Source organism: Chanos chanos, chromosome 5 (genome assembly GCF_902362185.1).
Source record: "Chanos chanos chromosome 5, fChaCha1.1, whole genome shotgun sequence".
Lineage (NCBI taxonomy): Eukaryota > Metazoa > Chordata > Actinopteri > Gonorynchiformes > Chanidae > Chanos > Chanos chanos.
Genome location: NC_044499.1, coordinates 18,806,024 through 18,826,731, shown reverse-complemented (window position 1 = coordinate 18,826,731; position 20,708 = coordinate 18,806,024). Strand labels below are relative to the sequence as shown.

Here is a 20,708-nt window from a genome sequence, read left to right as displayed (position 1 = left end):
TGTCACTACCCAAGGCGTTTCAAGGAGGGGGGATTAGCTCCCCTCCCGGGGTGCTTGAGTTGAAGGGGAGACAGCAAGAAGATGTCTCATTTATGTGGCCACCCCCATTTTTCTCTCCCCCTCCCTGCCTCCCTTTCTCTTCCTCCTTCTCTCCCTCCCTCCCTCTGTCTCTCTGTCTCCCTCTCCATTCCTGCAGCAACATCACTACTGTCATGCCTTGAACACTAATGAAGAGGTTATGATTTTGTCTCCTCTGCCTCCATTTATCAAAGCCACCAAGAAACACATGCTCTCCTGCTCTCTCCCTCTTTCTCTGAGTGCATCTCTCTCTTGTAGCATCTGTCTTTTGTCTATACCTACGCACACCTTTGCTCTTCAGTTGCATGAAGGGCACGTAAGGACTGTTTGAAAACTGCTTAGGTTGAGAGGATTTTGAAGATTTCAAAGAGAGTTGTTTCGTACAGGGATTGCAGAATGTGAGAGGTTGTCTCCCTGTAACTATGGATCCAGCCAATGAACAACTCTGTACCAGTCTCCGCTCGGGCTGGCAGCTGCTGCAGTTTGCCAGTCTTGTGTTGGGGAATTTGTGAGAAACACAGACATATGTATTCGACACTTTGCATTTACTAGGTTTGATCCTCATGTGTCCACATCCCCTCTCTCTCTCTCTCTCTCTCTCTCTCTCTCTCTCTCTACCTCTGTCTCCTCTATCACAGCGCATCTTTTCAGCCAGTCCATACTCTGATCCAATCCAAGTGTCCGGTCCTGGACCCCGGGTCCCTCAAGTTGACCAGCCAGAGATGTTGTGGGTGATGGGTCCAGTCCTCGCTGTGGTCCTCATCGTTATTATCGTCATCGCCATCCTGCTTTTCAAGAGGTGAGACACACACACACACACACTCTCTCTCTCTCTCCCACTCTCTTATCAGACTGTTTTTACCAAGCAGTTAATGAGAGTGTAGAGCATTTGTTTTCTGCGTCTCTAGCTCTTCCAAAGTACCCCTTACTTCACTCTCACACACACACACACATATGCATGCACATACATACATCCTCACACTGACATGCATACACACACACATTCATTATTACTGAATAGTGGAGAATGTCATTTTAATGAATTAGCGGAGAAGTTAGTCACTTGAATTTTGGTTGGCTTATCACTGAAATTCAACTGGTCAGGTCATTTTTGAGAGGTCTCCTTGTGAGGAGTTGAAACAGCGTGTTACACTATGTTGAGCCTGTGATGGGCAGGTGAGAGAAGCACCTGCTTGTGTCTCTTTATAAAGCAAACTGGATGGGCCTGAGATAAAGTGAAGGTTGCTGTTAATTGCATCAGCTTCAGCGTGGGACTTATTTGGAAGTGTTGTACCCTACTGCAACTCTTCTGCTTTTTCTCCCCCTTGCTTTCAATTTCCCTCTTCTTCTTCTTCTTCTTCTCCTCTTTTTTTTTTTTTTTTTTAAATAAAAGAAAAATACCCAGGTCTATTTTTGTCTGCCATTTGTAATGGAGGATCGAAAGCCCAAACCCGTTGACTGAAATGATAACAGTGGTGGTTAAATTGAGTGGTGAGGCACTGGAGGGTGGGCCGCGTGTGGTTTTACGCCGTCTGTGCCAAGGCCGACAAGCACTGCACACATCAGCACTCCTTAACACAAGGAGCTTTTGACTCTCGCTCAGACCCACCACTCAAGGAAAAAAACACACACAAAAATAAAACAATGTAAGAAAAATCCCCCACAAATTTAACTGCTCTTTTTGTTTTTTGGGTTTTTTTTTTTTTAAACCATACAAATATTCCATGCCTGCTGCTCCCAAAGATGGGTGGGGGGGGGGGGGGCACTTAAAAAAAAAGAAAAGAGCACACTCAGCTCCTCTGTTGCTGTTGCTCTCCCCAGGCAGGCTATTATGATACGGCAGTGCCACGCCCGGGCACTGCCACTCTCCAGTCTGTCATCTTAAACAGGCGACCGCTGCGCCCAGGATCGCCTGCTGGCTACATCGCGTATTAATAGCTCTTATGATTGATAACTTCTGTGGAGCTGCAGCTCTTTCTCTCTCTCTCTCCCTCCCCTACATATGAGTCTGCTTTCTCTTTCCCCTCCATATATGTGACTTTTGGCTTTCTCTTCCTCCCTCTCCCCCTATATGTGAATTCCATCTCTCTCTCTCTCTCTCTCTCTCTCTCTCTCTCTCTCTTCCCCTGTGTGTGCTGCATCTTCTCTCTGTCCCCCTGCTGAACTAGACTTCTTTTCTCTCTTTCCCTGTGCACGATGGAGCAGGTTTTTATTACAGCACAGAAAATGCAGCGGCTGGTATCAATCAAAAGTTGTCCGAAATGTGTCATTGTTATGTTTTATGTGTTTGGAGCAGTCAGTAGTTATTATCAGTCAAAACACCTTCTTTTGAAAACGCCTCTAATTGCAAAAAAGTAGCGTGCCCTTTACTGTCAGATGCCATGATTTTAGGTCATTTGTTCTTCTAAAAAGGTTTTTGTCAGGAAATGTTTGTCAAAAAATAATGAGTGCTCCGCTCTTGCTCTGTCTGCCTGTGCATTTCTGTAAGTGGGGTGATCACGCTTGTCTCTTCCTTCCTTTGCTACGTGTGATCACAGCAAACAGGAAAGGTAGGTATTTGTCCCTTTTTACCCAGAACCTCTGACCTTCAGGGGTCATCGCCAAGGTTACAGGGTCAGCAGGTTTTTCCCCCCATTTGGGCACAAACCCTAATTCAATGCTCTGACGAAAAGACCGTTTCCACAACCCGTCTTTGACTAAATGAAATCTTGAGTGCTAAACACCTGCAGATCCTGTAGTCCTTAAAGAAGCAGAGGACCTCTGTGTGACACTGGTGCATGTTTTGTGTGCGGTAGTTGTCCTTGTAACGTGTCGTGTGAGTGTTGTGTTTTTTTCCTTTTCTTTCGTGCTGTGTTGGCTCCGTGAGTGCCGGTCGTCTTCTCCACCCCCAAGGTCAGCAGTCAGAGGGAGCCAGTCGTGCCGTCCTGACTCACCTGGGCTCTGAATGGGCCATTGTAAAGCAAATGCCAGCTCTGCAGCAGCTGTTGAAATAGAAATGTTCCGACCATCAGGGCTGACATTTCCCTCTGCCAAACCATTTTGTGTTTCTCTTTCTCTCTCTCTCTCTTTTTTTTTTCCCCCTGACTTCTGGGCAAACAAACAAAGGACTCTGTCCCTGGCGTTTTCAACCCCTCCTCATCCCTTAGTCTAATTCAGACCTCTGAATGAACAGCTCTTCTCAGCTCCCCATATTGTATTAATTCAGTGCTAAGGTGGGGTTGTGCACTCAGGGAAGGAAAACAGTACACAGAGGACAGAGTGTAGGATTGAGGAGAGAGGAGGAAGAGAATAGACTGCAGTCAGACAGAGGAAATGAACTGCCAGGGATTAAGCATCATACTGTTCGCATTAGCGTAAGCCAGGCCTCATCAAAAGGCATGTGGTGAAATCCATTAGCATGGAGTTAGTCAACGAATGGTAGCTTGTAAAGTCTGTCGTGTCAAGGTTCCTTTTGGCCCTAAACTGAGAGCTGCAAGGAACAAGTCTGTTGTCAGAACCGGGATTAGGACTCTGCAAATAGAGCGTAATCAAATGTGAAATATCCACCGAGGACTCTGTGCTGATGGCAGCCCATTTCCAGGATTGCCTGTGAGTGTGTGTGTTTGTGTGTGTGTTAGTGTGTGTGTGTGCGTGTGTATGTGTCTGCGAGTGCCCACGGGTTTGTGTGTTTTGTAGTGTTTGGCTGACAGATGTTCTGCGTCCCGGAATTAGCGGGTGCTAGTGCACAGAGGTTTTCGCTCGCAGAGAAACTCACAGGTGCTGCAGTGCCGTAATTACCTGGTGTTGTGCCATTCAGCTGATGTGCTAATTACCCATTCGCCTTGTTTTCCACCACGAACGGGGAATGGAGCAACTTAAACGTAAAAAGAAGGCGCACTGACAATTGAGTCAACATTCTACCTTTAGTCATACCCATTCTCTGCCCCCTTCCTCATCCGTTCAAAAAACAAAAAAGAAAGAAAAATGTTTTCCTAGAAAGTATCAAAGTTTGAATGCATTGTGTTCAATGCATCCCATCTGAAAAACAGGTTGTTTTCCTAGACAGCTGTAATCGCTTACCGAGCCAAATGGGCGAGTTATGCTGAGTCACACCGATGTCTAGACCATATAAGGCTGCCACTGGCCATGAGTACACTCACGCTCTCTAGCTGACTATTACGCCTCATTTTGACCTCCCTCCTCCACAGAAAACGGGCGTCGCCCCTGCCTAAAGACGATCACTCCGGTGGGGTGAAGGACTGTCTCCTGGCCAATTCGTCAGATCCCGTAGAAATGAGGAGACTCAACTACCAGACAGCAGGTAACACACTCCACAGATGCTCTCCCAGAACCACACTGTTCTCAGACATAAACAGAACCACACAGTCGCACAGTTTGCCAGTTCCCAGGTAGGCTTCCATATGTACACATACTTACACAAAGATTTAGCAGCACACTCTGTCTGGCATTCGGTAGACTTGTGTAACACCATATGTTTGAATAGCTACACTCAATACTCACACAGCCTCGCTCTTGTGCTCACTAAATACCTGCCCAGACTGCCAGACCCCAACAAATGACTCATCTACACACCCTCACTTCTCACACATATACCTACTCTGTCAGACACCAGGTATTCCAACCATCTGCAGCCTGTGGATCCAGGAATAGGAAACACTGACATATATAAAGGACCAGTTATTAAAACAGTCAAGGAATTCTATATTTGTATACATGCACATGCCCACTGTAGTTTAACTCTCTGAATGTCTCTGTAATCAAAATGATCTGTCATTGCCACGAGTGCCTTGTAATCGCCCAGCTACGCCCACCACAAGCCCAAAAACAGGGTGCCTGACTCCCCTGATGTGGTTCCTCACATCATAGTCCCTGTGTCATTGAGAGACAATTTAAGAACAAACTGTATTAACACCTCGAAGAAATTCCTCTCCTCTTCGCCCTCTACAACCCCCACCCCCAAATAGTTCCTTTCCACCCAAGGACTCAACTGTCCCATCTTCTTTCCTTAACACATTATGTTTTCTCTGTTTTTCCCTGTACTTTTTTTCATGCCTTAATCATTGTCAAATTCATCTGTCTAAGGGTGCTGTCGCCTCAAAGGAGTAAAGATTTAGGAGATAACAGGCGGTCACAAAATTGATCTCAAGCCATTTTCAAAGCCATCTCAGTTGAACTGTGTGTCAGGACTGCGTTGTCTCCAGGCTTGCATGCACAAAAATAAATAAATAAAGTTTGTGTTCAGTTCAACAGAATGGTTGTTTTTCTAATCTGAGACAAGTCTCTTTTGAAAATTGAAATGTTTTGTGTGGTGAAAACATTTCAGTCCTTAATTAGAGAAAAAGAGACAGAGAGAGAGAGAGAGGGGAGAAAAAAAAACACAGAAAAATTAGCATTTTTTTTCTGACTCACTATAGTGAAGAGATTCAGATTCTCAGTGACAGCCTCTGAGACCATTCATCTCCTCACTAAGCAACTCTGATTAGGCGCCATCATCTGACCTCTTCTGTCGGGATTCTTTTCCTGTCTCTCTCTCTCTGTTCAGTAGTCTACCTGCTTTTTATTCTCATCCTAAGAGAGAGAGAGAGATGCTCAACACAGACTCCAAAACCACCCTCGTCCCCTCTCTGATCCACAAGCTCTGTTTCACAGTAAATTCAGTTTACGCACCAGCTTTCATTTGGTTCTTAAAATCACGGATGAGATGATGGCGCCCAGGAGCCTTTTTTAGTTTTATGTTCTTCAGCTCTGCCCCTCTCTCTCTCGTAACCAAGCGTGCAGAGAGAAGGGTGTAAACAAGCTCAGACAGGTGTCAAATAGGTGTCTAGACTCCTCCTGCAACTGTCATTTCTTACACGTCTACTACAGTTTTCACTTCCACACCAGCTACTTCCTTTCATGTTCTGCTTTTTTACAGACATCTCTCGGCACTTAATTCTCTGCCCACTGAGATTTTCCTTCGACTCACCACATTCTAATTGCACAGAGTATTAACAGTCAGTGGTGAAAGAGTTTCAAAATACATGAGTTTGGCAAATTGTTCTTTGTAGTTTGTGTCCTCTTTAATTGGATCGCTGTTACAAACAGGAGATGTTGCTTTTGTTGTACTCTCTTGATGTGCTTTGGCCACAATTCAGTGGACCATTAACTTTGAAATAACCCAAACCTACTTTGACTCATTCATGCATTGACAGTTATATCTATATCTTAAATGTCATAGGCTTGCTGTGATGTAAAAACACTACTCTAAAACATCACCTGCACTATTCTAAAGAACAAGCCGTCAGACTTATTCAGGTTGTAGTGGTTTTGTAATTTTCTCATTCTCACGCTGAAGTGAACATCAGTAAGTGTTTAAGTGAGCACAGGAGAATGCCCTTGCCAGCGGCAGCAGAGGACTCTGCCCTGGAGAGTCCATTGATAGCTCTTTTGTTCTTCTATTCCTCCCTCCGTCTTCTCTCTGCAGGTCCCAGCACTCACCGCCGCCCCAACACTCCAAGTTAGTCTGCATTACTGCTGTGTGTTTCCACATCGACACCACATCGCCCTCAACTCTGTCTGTCTGTCTCTCCTCCTCTGCTTTTCCTTCCTTCTCATGTTCTTCCATACATTTGCTAGCATTTCCATTCCCATTACACACAAAAAAAAAACTTGCAGCTTCTTTTCACTTGCTTAGTTATTTTTACATCTGTCTCTCTTCAGATGTAACTGGCAGATCACTAAGAAAGCTGACAACTTGCTGATTTTCATTTTCATTGGGATTTTTTTTGCCACGCTAGGTGAAAAAAAGGGGAAAATTTGGGTATAAAACAGAAGTGTTGTGTGTGTATTCTGAAATAAAGGTGCTCTCTCTCTCTCTCTCTCTCCCTCTCTCTCTCCCTCTCTCTCCCTCCCCCTCTCTCTCTCTCTCTCTCACACACACACACACACACACACACAGAGTACATCAGCACTCATGTTGATATACAGTAGAGGGCTAGGGCCCTGATGCCTGCTGCTGTTCAGTAATAGATGCATGAGGTGTCTGGCATTGGGCCTGTCTGTACATTAGTGTTCAGTGCTGTGGCCATAATGACTTTTTGATGGGGAATCAGTCCAGACCGTGTCCCATTACACTTCTCTGTCATGGTCAATGAGCTCCACCGCTCCAGACACCGCAATCAGAATGCGAATACCTCTCCTGTATAAACATGTATGTGTTTACTTGTTTATGTGCGTGCATGTCTGCCCTCCTCTGTAATTGTGTCGGTCCCTTATTAGATTTCGGCTTCTCGACTGCTCCTAAGCGCTCTCCCCTTGCCTCTCCGAGAAACATGACGCAAACGGTGAATTTGCTGTAAATCCAGTTAAGCACAGAGCCTTGCCAAGTTCAGAGGCACGGAGAATTTGTGTTGGTAGATTAGCCATAAATCATCCAATAACCCCTGAAGAGAAATCTAGAGCATGATGGAGGATTTGAGGATTTTTTAGGGGGGAGGGGGTTTGAGCTGGCAGGCCGAAAAGAGGGCGCAAAAACTCCCGTCCGCCACGGGCTGACTGAACTGGTGCATCCGGGCCCACGATTCACAAGGACAGATGTTCACCAGGTGGCCCATGTGATGACTGGCCAGTGTGACCAACCTGGTTTGAGATACTTCTCTCATATGATTAGGGTCCTGCACACCTCTTAGCACCCAGGACCATGTCCAGCGTGGAACGTCATGTTGTGCCACCCCTTTACCCCCACCTTTGCATGATATCACACCAACATGAGTGCGCTATCCCTCTCTCTCTCTCTCTCTCTCTTTCTCTCTCACCCTCTCTCTCTCTCTCTCTCTCTCTCTCTCTTTCTCTCTCACCCTCTCTCTCTCTCTCTCTCTCTCTCTCTCTCTCTCTCGCTCCTTCATGTTGCATTGTTAAACACTGCACATCCCCATGTCCTCTCTGGCAGGTTCTGTTGTCTCTGTGGCACTGATGTGATGACACAAGTGTGTTTTCGATGACTTCTTTTCATTCATATCTCTCTCTCTCTCTCTCTCTCTCTCGTTTTTTTTTCCTCCTTCCCATTCCTCCCCTCTAGGCATGAGGGACCATCCACCTATTTCTCTGTGTGACTTGGCTGACCGCATCGAACGCTTGAAGGCCAATGACGGTTTGCGTTTCTCTCAGGAGTATGAGGTAAGATTATAACAACTGAGTTTTTAAGACTTCATTATCCAACTGTTCAGCACTTGCCAAAACCAGTCTTCAATAAGCTACTGAGACAAAAAAAAGACTCTAAAACTCTCTCACAGGTGTTACTGGTGTTGTTTTGTTTTGTGCCATGGAGCCACTGCAGTGCATGCTTCTCCTCCTGGTTGTGTGTAGACAGGCTCATTGTGACACTGTGGTTATCAGTAGCATGGCTTGTGTAAGGGACTGGTAGAAATATGTTGTTGCAGAGAGGGGGGGGGGGGCAGATTAAGCAGCGTTGTCTTATCACTCTGCTGCATGGACTGAGTACGCTGCTGTTTTGGCAGTTTACTGGCCTGGCTGTGGTGCTCCAGGTAAGGCTGTGTTGAATCAGACACATCCCACAATCTAAACTCTTAGCTTCTTATTTGCTTTCGGTCCTGTGTTTGAGCTGTAGATTTGCTCTCTGAAGCACTAGGATGTGTTGCTATATGAAGGTGTCAGAGCTGGCTGAGTTCAAGCAACCAATTTACGCTCCAGTCCTTCTCTGAGCCGTGGTTAGAGCACCGATCCGAGCTGTTTTGACAGCTATTTACACTTGAATGTATTCATTGAACAGATGCTCCTTTCTACTGCCAACAAGTTTACTCCAGCAGTCTTAATTGTCGTAATGCAGATGGAACCATTTCCTTGTGAGGAGAGCTAAAGAGGATAAAGGCTTTAGGATTTCCTATTTTAACAGTCAGCTGCATGTATCCAGGCACGGTGTTTAAATTTGGGTAGCAGGGATTCTCTCTTTGAATAATGTTATTCATCTGCAGTTTTTTCTGAGTAAAAAAAAAACTCACCAAGGGATTTTCGTAGGCAGTGTCCCATAAAAAAAAGACGACATTTGCATTTAAAGTGATAGTCTTTCTAAGGGGATGAAGGAAAGGCCAGAGGTTAGCCATATAAAGAGTGAAAAGTAAGCAATATTGTTGCAACTCTTGGGTTAGGCCTCTCTTCCAATTGTTCTCTTGTTGTTTCTGCTGTTCCTTGCCTTTGGAACTAGATTTGAAAAGAAAAAAAAATCTCATTAATGAAATGTGTGCCTGTGTGCAGAGTACCCTTAAAATACAAATTTTTCTCATTTGCTCTTCCTCTAGCCCTGATTTTCAACTCTCCACTGCGCAGAATTCTCTTGTAACCTGAAAAGGAAATCACTGTGATTCAGCAGAATAATTCTACATGATTGGCTACTGTAATGAGAGACCTGCTTTAGCCTACGCAGAGTCCTGTTGGTAGAGTAGTACTCAAAGAGCACTTTTGGCAGGTGGTGATGTCATCTCCTCCTGTCAAGGAAGGCCCCCTCCCCCGGGACACAGATGGTTGTCTCCTGGCCAATTGGAGCAGCCCAGCCCAGCCAGCATGACAGACACAGTGGGTCATCGTCACGTTCACTGGCACCACTCTCCTCTTGCTGTATCTCGGTGTCTGTTCCATTGTCCCCTGTTGTTTTTACTCCTCTCGTCTGCCAAATAGCATCACCACCCACCTCCCTTGGCTCTATACGATACAGAAAGGAAATATCAGACAAAAATCCTTATAGTCTGATTGTGGATCAAGGCCTTCGAATGACTACATTAACACTGAACTTGTGTGCAGCATTTGGTTTCTTAACGTTGGTCATAAAATCTAGGACCCGATTTAACAAAACAGTTGTGAATCCTCGATAAAACTTTGGCAAAAGTCCACAGTAAGATAAACAAAATGATGGTTAAACCAAAAAACAGCAGCAAAGCTGCTGCAAAGGTGGGGGTCACTGTCTTGTGACATTGCTCTCTCCAGTTTAGGACACTTTACAGAAGCAGTCAATCAGACTCTACATACACTGGCAGTCAGTGACAAAAGGCAGTAGCTGACGCATTCCTCCACACACATCAACAATAACAAGTCATGTTTGTCACCGTGCTGCCTTTTTTTTTTCCCCCCACAGACTAATCTTCACCCTCTCCCACCACTATGATTATCTGCGTCTTGCACGCTAGTCAGCCCAGGTAGTGACAGCTGACTTCTCCTCGTTTGGAAAACGCTGCCACTCAAGCATACCAACTGTCTGCTCGCATCTGGTCTTAACACACAAGACTTTTTTTCTTTTTTCTTTTTTTTTTTGGCTTCGTGGTAAATTCTCAATTCTAAAATTCAGGATGTCAACAAATAAATTGGTTTCAAGACACTTACCGCATCAAACCCATGGCTCAGCAGCATTGAACGCAGGATCTGCTGCGGTAATGGCCCTTTAGTGACATGGATTCGTCTTATTACCTTAAATGGTCGGTCATTTTTCTTTTCTTTGCGGTGCTTTAGAAAGCTTCTGAAAAAAAAAAAAGAGGCAGAATGTGAAGTCTGGTGTGGATCCAGGTCAGCTCAGGTGAAAGGTGTGCATAAGTTGATGGACACATATTGGACCCAAGCACATGGCCAGAGCAAGAAGATCAATGCAGAATAACAAGAGACTCTGTGACATTATTGAGCGTGTAGAGGCAGACTGCATAGCACAGCGCCAGAGATCGATGCTCAGATACAACCTGATGTCATTTGAGCTGAGGGTCCTTGTGACGAGAGAGAGAGAAAGCAAGAGAGAGAGAGTGTCTGGTCACGACGTCAAATCCTCAAAGGTCACAATGAGAAATGCTAAACCTCATAGATGCATAGCTCTGTGCCCACCTCTTGGTCCTGACCAAAGACGAAAAGTGTCTCCAATGTCCTTGATTATTTGGGGTAATGGCGAAAGTTTGGGTGTCATGAGCTTGAGGGATTGAGCATATTATTCGACTGAATCTCAGGGAGTTCAGCATTATCCTCATGTTTGTCACCAACCCCTTTCACTGCAGTGTTTGTAATGCGGCTGGTTCTGTGTTTTCTGAGTAATATTTCATGTTATCGACATTGTGCCCTTCACAGGGCTTTTCATATCCTCCCTCAGTATTCAACGGATTTGTTCACCTACAAAAACAGGCTGTTTCATACTGACCAGCGAAGTAGCATCGAGAGCAGGGCTGAACTCTAAATATGTTCTCTTTCTCTCTCTCTCTCTCTCTCTCTCTCTCTCTCTCCCCCTCTCTCCCTCTCTCTCTCTCTCTTTCTCTCTCTCCCTGAATCTCCCTCTCTCTCTCTCTTTCTCTCTCTCCCCATATCTCCCTCTCTCCGTCTCTTTCTCTCTCTCTCTCTGTCTCTCCCTCTCTCTCTCCCCCTCTCTCTTCTCTCTCTCTCTCTCCCTCTCTCTCTCCCCCACTCCCTCCTTGCCTCCCTCTCTTTCTCTTTCTTTCTCTCTCTCTCTCTCTCTCTCTCTCTCTCTCTCTCTCTGTGCCTGTTGGCTTATATAAACACCACCTTGTTGATATCGGGTATCTGGTAAGCAGAGTTTTTGCTCTATACGCCTATCAGCAGGAGGAGAACCAAGAGCAGGCATGATGTTCAGCAGACACAGCCCTGTGGACTTGAACAGTTAAATGCAGTTACCACAATTTAACTTTCAGCACAAATAGCTAGATGCCCAGGCCTGGTCAGAGCAAATTCACTGAATTTTCCCTGTTCCAGTCCAGTAGAAACTGAGTAATTGCAAAGGAATACCTAGACTGTAGTTCTCTGTGAGCGTCTGTAGAACATTGTGTTTGCTTCTCACTCACAATGTTTTTTCTGAGTCCCAACTGCAAATGACAATCTTTTGTTCTTTTTCAAAGTAAATAATGAGTTAGATTGTGTGGGTGAGTGCTGAAACGTTGTCACAAAAAGGCAGTGAATTGTCATTCTCCATCAAGCAGTTTGCATTTGCCTACTGATTCGAACATGCTCTATGGGAGACATCCAGTCCCCCATGATCTGTCTCTGATTCTTTTGGGTTGCTCTTTCAGAGAACTCAGTTGCTATAGAAACAAAGCTTTTCCTGCTGATGTGATGCTAGTCCATATTCGCCCCTGCAGGACTCAGGGGTATGGATCCTGCTCTTCATACCGAGCCTGCAAACAAAGGTTCTGCGTGAAAGAACTGTGTGCAGAATATCTCAATGCTGATGTTCTTTTTTTTTATCTCCTTTTCCTTACTCCTTCTCTCTCTCTCTCTCTCTCTCTCTCTCACTCACTCTCTCACTCCAGTCGATTGACCCTGGCCAGCAGTTTACCTGGGAGAATTCTAATATGGAAGTCAACAAGCCTAAGAACCGTTACGCTAATGTCATCGCATATGACCATTCTCGCGTCGTGCTCTCCTCTGTGGACGGTGAGATTGTTTTGCATTTAACTAATTTGGCAGAAATGTCAATAAACAATTCCTCACAGGCCAGAATTCAGTGACATCTTTTGGAGTATTATGACAATAATACTGTTAATGAAGTTGATACAGTGCCATGCAATGAATTACTATATCAAATCTTCATTTATTCAGATTATTACATGAACGATTATATCTTCCTGATGTTTGTGTTTTGTCCGTTTGCAGGTGTTCCAGGTAGCGACTACATTAATGCCAATTACATAGACGGCTACAGGAAGCAGAATGCTTATATAGCCACCCAGGGTCCACTCCCTGAGACGCTGAGTGACTTCTGGAGAATGGTGTGGGAGCAAAGAGCCAACACCATTGTCATGATGACCAGACTGGAGGAGAAATCTAGAGTGAGAACTCCACTACAGCTAAACATACAGTTATCCACATACACACAAATACACGTAGCAATTTTCACACAACTCCACTAAGATCCTCACTCTAATCTGGAGTACTATGCCGCTTTAACCAGGAACGTAAATAATGAAGGATTATGGAAGGAGTTGGAAAAAAACCCAGCCTGCATGTCAAGTTGTTATCTAGGATTTTTCACTGGATGAGCCTTCAGATTGTTTGTCTTCTGCTGGCTCTGTCTCTCATGTGCTGGCCTGCTTGGCAGCATCAGATCTGCAATAGCACGGTCCAGTCAATGAGTCAGGCGTCACGTCCTCTGCGCTGTCGAAATGTCACATCTGACAGCAGATAGCCTGTAATTCCTGCCTCACAGGAAATTGTGCTCTCAAATTTATATGATAGACAGAAGGTCAGATCGGACGTTGGGGAACATGGAGCATGAAAGCATTCTCTGTCTTCCCCAGTGAGGTAGACCAGTGTGACCAGTGACTTGTTTAACAGATGAAGTAAGAAAGGTAAAGGCTAAACATGATTCATGTTGTCATGTGACTCTGAGGCCTTTTAAGTTGGAACCAAATAAATAGCTTGGCCTCTGAGCCAGCGGTTTTGTCTTAAACAGGCTATCCTTCTTCTGACATCAGTTTTGACAGACATGGAAACTTTGTCCTAATAACCCAGAAAATACACCAGAACAGAAACAAAAAAAAATTAAATATCAGAGAGGGGAAAAAACAGTTGGTGGCATGTACTCAAAACTGGTGATATAGAAACTCCCCTCTGTAAAGAAACTCCTGAATAATAATCAGTTTCGGAGCAACAGTGCTCTCTGTAGAGCCAGGCTCTACAGTAGTTATCAGAGCAAGCTTTGTCCTTTTGAATTATGGAGGCAGGTGGCATGCCCTTCTGTTGTGCTCTGTGTTCCCTCAACAGCGCAAGCACAGGTCTCTAATAAACCTATAACAGATTTAAACAATGAATTAGCTTACCAAACTATTATGATATTTTAGCTCTGTAAGGAACCTTTCAAATGTTTTCTCAGGACGGCACAGTAGTTTGGGTTTTTTGTTTAGAGAGAATTTCAATTTACGCTGTTAAGGGAGGAAAAGCTTTGTTAACAGTTGCCTAACCCGTCATTAATCTCTTCTATACAGGTGAAATGTGATCAGTATTGGCCTGTTCGGGGAACAGAGACTTATGGAATGATTCAGGTGACCATGCTTGATACGGTTGAGCTGGCCACTTACTGCGTACGCACCTTTGCTCTATATAAGGTAAACTCAAACACACACACAAAGCTTTTTCATGTTTTTTTTTTTTTTAAATATCCTTTTCATTCAGCTTCACTCAACTTCAGACATCCTCTAAATTGTCTCCATGCTCTGTGTGTCTGTCTGACAGAATGGTTCCAGTGAGAAGCGGGAGGTCAGACAGTTCCAGTTCATGGCCTGGCCAGACCACGGAGTGCCTGAATATCCCACCCCTATCCTTGCTTTCCTGCGCAGGGTCAAAGCCTGCAACCCCCCTGACGCCGGACCCATGGTGGTGCACTGCAGGTGGGCTGGCTTCATGCTCTGACTTACTGCCTTGGAATGTGACCGTAACAACAGCGTGGTCTTCAGTAGAAACGCACAGTGGTTTCGAGTCATCACTAACCGTATGGCTCATCTTTCACGGTTGCTAGGAGTTACCGAGAGACTACACACGATGGAAAAGAATGTTTTAGTCCCATGGAACTTGTTGTCAAAATGTCTTGGCTTTGTCATTCGCAGTGCCGGCGTGGGTCGCACCGGCTGCTTCATCGTCATCGATGCCATGCTGGAGCGTATGAAGCACGAGAAGACGGTGGACATCTATGGTCACGTGACGTGCATGCGCGCTCAGAGGAACTACATGGTGCAGACGGAAGACCAGTACATCTTCATCCACGAAGCCCTTCTGGAGGCAGCCACCTGTGGAAACACCGAGGTGCCCGCCCGCAACCTCTACGCCCACATCCAGAAACTCACACAGCCTCCGCCCGGAGAGACCGTCACCGCCATGGAGCTGGAGTTCAAGGTCAGTTCAAAATTGCTTGCTCTTCTTCAGCTCTTCCTTTTGCTTTTAACTCAAAAGCAACAAAGCAAAACAAACTCCTCTTTGCTTCAGGGCATTCGAGCTGAGGTTTACCTCTTCACCTTGAATAATATAATTCGTGTCCTAGTCATTTTTAGCCCAGTAACTTTGTCCAAACATTAAGTGGGACAAACCTCTCAGAAAAAAACAAGTGTTTGAAAGAGTGAAATGCCAAAGAAAGTGTATTAAAGCCCTCTTATGAGCAGTGTCTCAGTCACTAGGTCCGTTGGTTCCGTAGAATTTAATAGTATCATTATGACATAATGATAAAACTGGGCTGTAATTTGAAGCCATTAGGATAATAAGTTAGTGTTTGTTGCTGGGTTCAGTGAAGGCAAGAAGGACTGTAGGCAGGACTGTTTTGGCAGAGCCATGCCACTCTACACACTCTATGCTGCTGTCCATCTGTGCTCTCCCACTGCCAGTCCCGCCTCCACACTCTCTGTCCAGCCTGGCCACACGTAGCTCCCTCTACTACTCCTGCAGGGCTCCTACTCTATGGCCATTCAGTGTCTCCAAGTACAACATGTTTGTCTTCTTACACACAGAGAGAGAGAGAGAGTATTCAGCAATTCTCATTGTTCACAATTTCATCATTGTTCATCATTACCAGTGCTGTGTATGATGTCTCTCAGCGCTATCAGTACACCATGATCAGTCTTGGTGCTTAGAGTGCTTTTTCTCATTACTGTCAGTAATCATTATTTCCTTTACTGCAGTCATTACTCTGTGCTGTCATTATGATCATTATGTCCTCCCCAACAGAGACTTCTCTCTGCAGAGAAACTTTCCCAGTCGTTTTTTGGATTTGGCGGGGGTGGGGCGGGCGCTCCCGTCTCAAGGTCATGCCTCTGGCACGTTTGAGTTTTTCCTCTGCCAGTTTGAATATGTTCAAGCCCTTGTGATTTCCGCCCTTTTTTCAGAGACTGGCCAACTCCAAAGCTCACACTTCGCGCTTCATCAGCGCTAACCTGCCTTGCAACAAGTTCAAGAACCGGCTGGTCAATATCATGCCCTTTGAGTCCACACGCGTGTGCCTGCAGCCAATCAGAGGAGTGGAGGGTTCCGATTACATCAACGCCAGCTGCATCGACGGATACAGGTAACGACCAGCCCTGAGGGTGCTCAAGACATGTGTAAAAAGCCTAAACAAGGGGGGAATTCACCACCCTTTTTGTTATGCTTGTGTTGTTATCTGGTAATTAATGGGCATTCATCAAGTCTGAGTTCTTATAGAATGGACTGTATCTTGGCAGCAGTTACAAATGGCAAAAATACTACATTCATTAGACGCCTTAAACAGCAGAGCGAGTGTTTTTGCCTGGGTCTAAATCAGTCTATACAGATAAAAGGAAGTCTGTAGAGAAAAAAGAATGAATCTTTGTCTTTGTTTGTTATCAAGGGCTGTTTTTTCTCACCCATTAGACATTTATATTTAGATAAGGGAGCCTAGAATTCAGTGATCTCATTTGTGAAACGGTATCAAATAGTCTGCACCGTAACCACGATCATTGCTGTGTTATTCTTCTTAACCGACAAAAGAATCAAGCACTGCTCTCTTCATGAAACCCCACATTCTCCACTGCCTCCTCTGTCTGCTAGTCGTTTCTTGAAGTACAAAGCTAAGCAGCTCTTTATGTGGGGGCGAACACTACAGACAGTCTGAGAAGTGGCGGGGGCTTGGGGGTGTTGGGGTAGGGCGGGGCAGCGGTTACGAAAGGGAGCGAGCAGTCGTGTATTGCTGTAAAGAGAGAAGTGGGCATAAATGTCACACGGTCTGTGAGGGAATCGTCGAGGGGCCTGACACAGCAGTCCCTCCTTTATCAAATTAAAACTTAATGAAAGGTACGCCGGAGAGGCCCACCTCTTTTGTCAGTGTGTAAATACCATAATTGCGACCCACTCCCAGTGCAGGGAAAGGATCTTAATGAAGTGTTTTATAAATGTGCTTCTTCCTTTCACTCTCGCAGTCTGCTCCGTTCATGCCCAAGCCCCGTTTCTCTTTTCCTTAACGGCGACCAAGCCTCGGAGCACGTCTGCGTTGAGACCTGCTTCCTCTTCGGAAGACGCTTTGTCATTAAATCCCAGTTTAAACACCACATTCACAACAACGAATTGTGTTCAGATCTTTCTCAGTCACAAAGAACTCTCCCAACGCAAACTGGCTGTTAGGTAGGCAGAGAACCAGGTTTTGCTACCAGAAATTACCAGAACCAGGAATTACTACCACTAACACTGTCATGTGGTATGTCAGCTAATAAAAGGAGGTAGCGATGATTGTGTAACTCACTGACAAGCTTAGGCTTTGAGCACGGATGGGACCGCAATTTGCCAGGCTTTTCTGTGTAGAAAATCCTGCCCTAGGTAGATGTGTATGATTAAGATTTTAGATAAATCTTAGTTCTTCCCCCTCAGATCTTTTAATCAAAAGCCTGTCATACAGACAGCTGGGTATAGGGAGCACACAGCTTTGTTAGAGGCAGAGTGTGTGCACCTACCTCCTCTCTGGTGCTCTCTCTCTCTCTCTCTCTCTCTCTCTCTCTTTCCCTCTTTCTCTTGGAGCTGAAAAGAGGAGAAATGTGAGGGCTCTGTAATGAGCAGTTGAGTGGCAGGGGAGGAGGGAGGGTCCAGTCCTCCCTCTCCTCTTTTGCTCTTTATCCTCTCTCCTCCTTTCTTCTCTTCTCGGCGGTTTCTGTGGTTGTCAGAACAGGGCCCTGAGCAGACTTTAATCTCCCGGTTCCACGTTATTGCCTCGCCTGCAGCACCATCATTAGTTGCTAACCCATGGCTGTGTGTGTGTACTTGACTGTGTGTGTACGTGTGTGCACGTGTGTGTGTGAAGTGCTGTGCACACTTTCTTTGAAGGACCTCCTAAACATGTCACACTGCTGCCATCTAGAGGCAGTATTTATATATATGTATATATGTTAAAAAAAAACCATTACTTCCTCTGACTGATCCACAATGTGATTTTAAAAATCAAGAAACTCATGTTGTCTCCCTTGTCTCAAAGACTCAGCGCTGTTTCACTAAGGTACACAGATTTGAGTTTCACACGCGCTTGTCCACCCCCCTAATGCAGCTGTAAGTAAATGGCTTTAAATGCATGTTGGTTAAACTGGCAGCGTTACCCTGCGTTCACAGGCAGCAGAAAGCCTACATTGCCACTCAGGGTCCATTGGCAGAGACCACAGAGGACTTCTGGAGGATGCTGTGGGAACACAACTCTACCATTGTTGTCATGCTGACCAAACTCCGCGAAATGGGACGGGTATGTACACCAGTGCACACACGTACAGATTTACGCCACACGCAGAATAATGTCAGTGCGATGAATCCTCACTCATCTGGCTTTCATATGACTCTTTCCCTGTCTCTGTGTTAGGAAAAGTGCCATCAGTACTGGCCTGCTGAACGCTCAGCTCGCTACCAGTACTTTGTGGTGGATCCTATGGCTGAGTACAACATGCCTCAGTACATACTGCGAGAGTTCAAAGTCACGGATGCCAGGGTACGTCATACACACTCTCAAATCCGACACAAGGTTGTTGTTTTTTTTCACCCCCATCTTCACGCTTTATAGCTCATTGAAACACGCACACTCTCATTCAGCATGTTTATGATGGCACTGGTCTTCTTATTCTCAAAGGCACCTTTCCCTTGGAACTTAACTCTCCTCAGTACAAATCTCAATGGACAGATGAGAGGCCATGCGAAAACTATGTTCTGTACTGTTTCCTCTCAGCTTCATGTTATGCTGCTTTGTTCAGTCATGCAGGTCCTACACATTAGATCAGTCACATTAGAAGTTGTAGTATAGAACTGGAGACACAGAAAGAGCCGTGTAAGAGCAGTAAGGCTGGGCTGATCTTTCATTCTGTAAATATGTGTTTGAGCTGCGTCGGATCTGCATACTTGTTCCAGAGTTTTCACTTATACCCCTATATTCACTCTGTCAGACACAATGGGGCTGTTCTGTCTGTGTATATGTAGTTTGATATAGGCTTTCCGTCGCAGTGAAGGAGTAGACTCTGTCTCTGTGTGTGAGCAATCTGTCGCTGGCTGTGTTCTCAGTGTGTCGCGTACACTGCTTTTACCCAAGGGCCCTCAGTGCTCGGCTCCCTGTGACTGCCACGCTCTCTGTGCCCTAAAAATAGACCAGTGGTAATGGAAGGTTCCCAGCTCCTAGTGCAGAGCAGTGTGCACGCACATGAAAACACACATGCACACTTCTACACACTCTCACTTTTACACACACACACACACACACAGAGCTCAACACATGTTCATACAGCAGCCATATGGACAACGACCTCCCCAGTGTGTAAACTCTAATAAGGGGGGGGGGGTTCTCTTTGTCTTTATGCCTTTGTCTATTAAAATTCCATCCTTGGAGCTAAGTCAGGGTTTTACCCTCATCACTAAGTTCTTGATAAACCTTGATGAGTGTGATTTCACACTAGGCTAACAGAAAATGAACTTGTTGTCTCCCTCAGGATGGCCAATCCAGGACCATTCGCCAGTTCCAGTTCACGGACTGGCCTGAGCAGGGAGTGCCAAAAACTGGCGAGGGATTCATTGATTTCATTGGCCAAGTGCATAAAACCAAGGAGCAGTTTGGGCAGGATGGACCAATCACTGTGCATTGCAGGTAAGATGCTCAGATAACATATACAACACCTAAGAAACAACTGACAATGTTTAAACAGAGCTCTGGTTAATAAGCAGAGCTCCAGGATAGGGTTAATCAATTGATATCAGTCAGTGTAAGCAAGCACAGTAGTAACAATGTTGATGTGTGGCAGCTTGGATAGCCAGTGTTAGAATTACACTCATCTAAACATCAAGTTTTCACCATCTAGACTTGCCTGCTTGTCTGCTGACTAGTGATAGCATGCTGATGCGTGTGACATGTGTCTGACTCTCTGTGGTGATGTTGCTCAGTGCTGGCGTGGGCAGGACAGGCGTGTTCATCACTCTCAGTATCGTGCTGGAGAGGATGAGATACGAAGGAGTGGTCGACCTGTTCCAGACTGTCAAAACACTCCGAACTCAGAGACCCGCCATGGTGCAAACAGAGGTACGGCCCAGTCCCCACTGAATCTCCGTTCAACCAACATTTCATTCAGTATGAAAACCAAGCTCTGAATCGCTTACATATCAGTTACTGTTAAAGCGTTTTTATATTAATGCATTTACTGGGATTAGTGGACACGGAGAGTGGCGGAGGAATTTTTCAGAAGGTTAACTATTTCAATACACTCGTGATTCAGTCGAGTTTTGGTCTATGGGTGAACACAGGCTAAATGTTTTTGAAGCTTTGTGTTTCTGTAATCAGTGTAAGCAGTTGGTTTCACATTCTGACGCAACTTGCTCCGTCTCCACAGGACCAGTACCAGCTGTGCTACAGGGCAGCACTGGAGTATCTTGGGAGCTTTGATCACTATGCAACGTAACCACTCCTGGAAAAAAAAACAAAAGAAAAAACAGCCCCCTGGTGCAGCCGTTCAGGAGCGCGTCAAGTGTTCCTTCTGAGCCTTCATCCACCCACCCGATTCTGTACAGGGAGCTGCCAGAGGGCAGGGGGAAGGAGGATCTTTAAGTGGCTGGTTGAGCAATCACAACATCTAGACTGACACCGAGAGATTGCTTTAAAAAAAAAATTATAATAATAATAACATTGACAACTCTGTTTCAGAAGCAACGACTTTAAA

At 45.4% G+C, this 20,708-nt stretch overlaps 1 protein-coding gene across 1 annotated transcript in view; it reads left to right on the top strand.

Annotated features, from left to right (window-relative positions):
* ptprfb (protein tyrosine phosphatase receptor type Fb) overlaps window positions 1–20,463 on the top strand; it is a 101,613-nt gene extending 81,150 nt beyond the window's left edge. The window contains exons 22-35 of the mRNA XM_030775352.1: window positions 717–877; window positions 4,266–4,378; window positions 8,135–8,232; window positions 12,360–12,483; window positions 12,703–12,878; window positions 14,034–14,153; window positions 14,281–14,435; window positions 14,652–14,937; window positions 15,918–16,096; window positions 18,139–18,265; window positions 18,380–18,505; window positions 19,491–19,645; window positions 19,939–20,074; window positions 20,382–20,463. Coding sequence (XP_030631212.1) covers window positions 717–877; window positions 4,266–4,378; window positions 8,135–8,232; window positions 12,360–12,483; window positions 12,703–12,878; window positions 14,034–14,153; window positions 14,281–14,435; window positions 14,652–14,937; window positions 15,918–16,096; window positions 18,139–18,265; window positions 18,380–18,505; window positions 19,491–19,645; window positions 19,939–20,074; window positions 20,382–20,450 — 2,025 coding nt within the window. The 3' untranslated portion in view covers window positions 20,451–20,463. The remainder of the gene's footprint in view (window positions 1–716; window positions 878–4,265; window positions 4,379–8,134; window positions 8,233–12,359; window positions 12,484–12,702; window positions 12,879–14,033; window positions 14,154–14,280; window positions 14,436–14,651; window positions 14,938–15,917; window positions 16,097–18,138; window positions 18,266–18,379; window positions 18,506–19,490; window positions 19,646–19,938; window positions 20,075–20,381) is intronic.
* The last annotated feature ends 245 nt before the right edge of the window (window positions 20,464–20,708 follow it).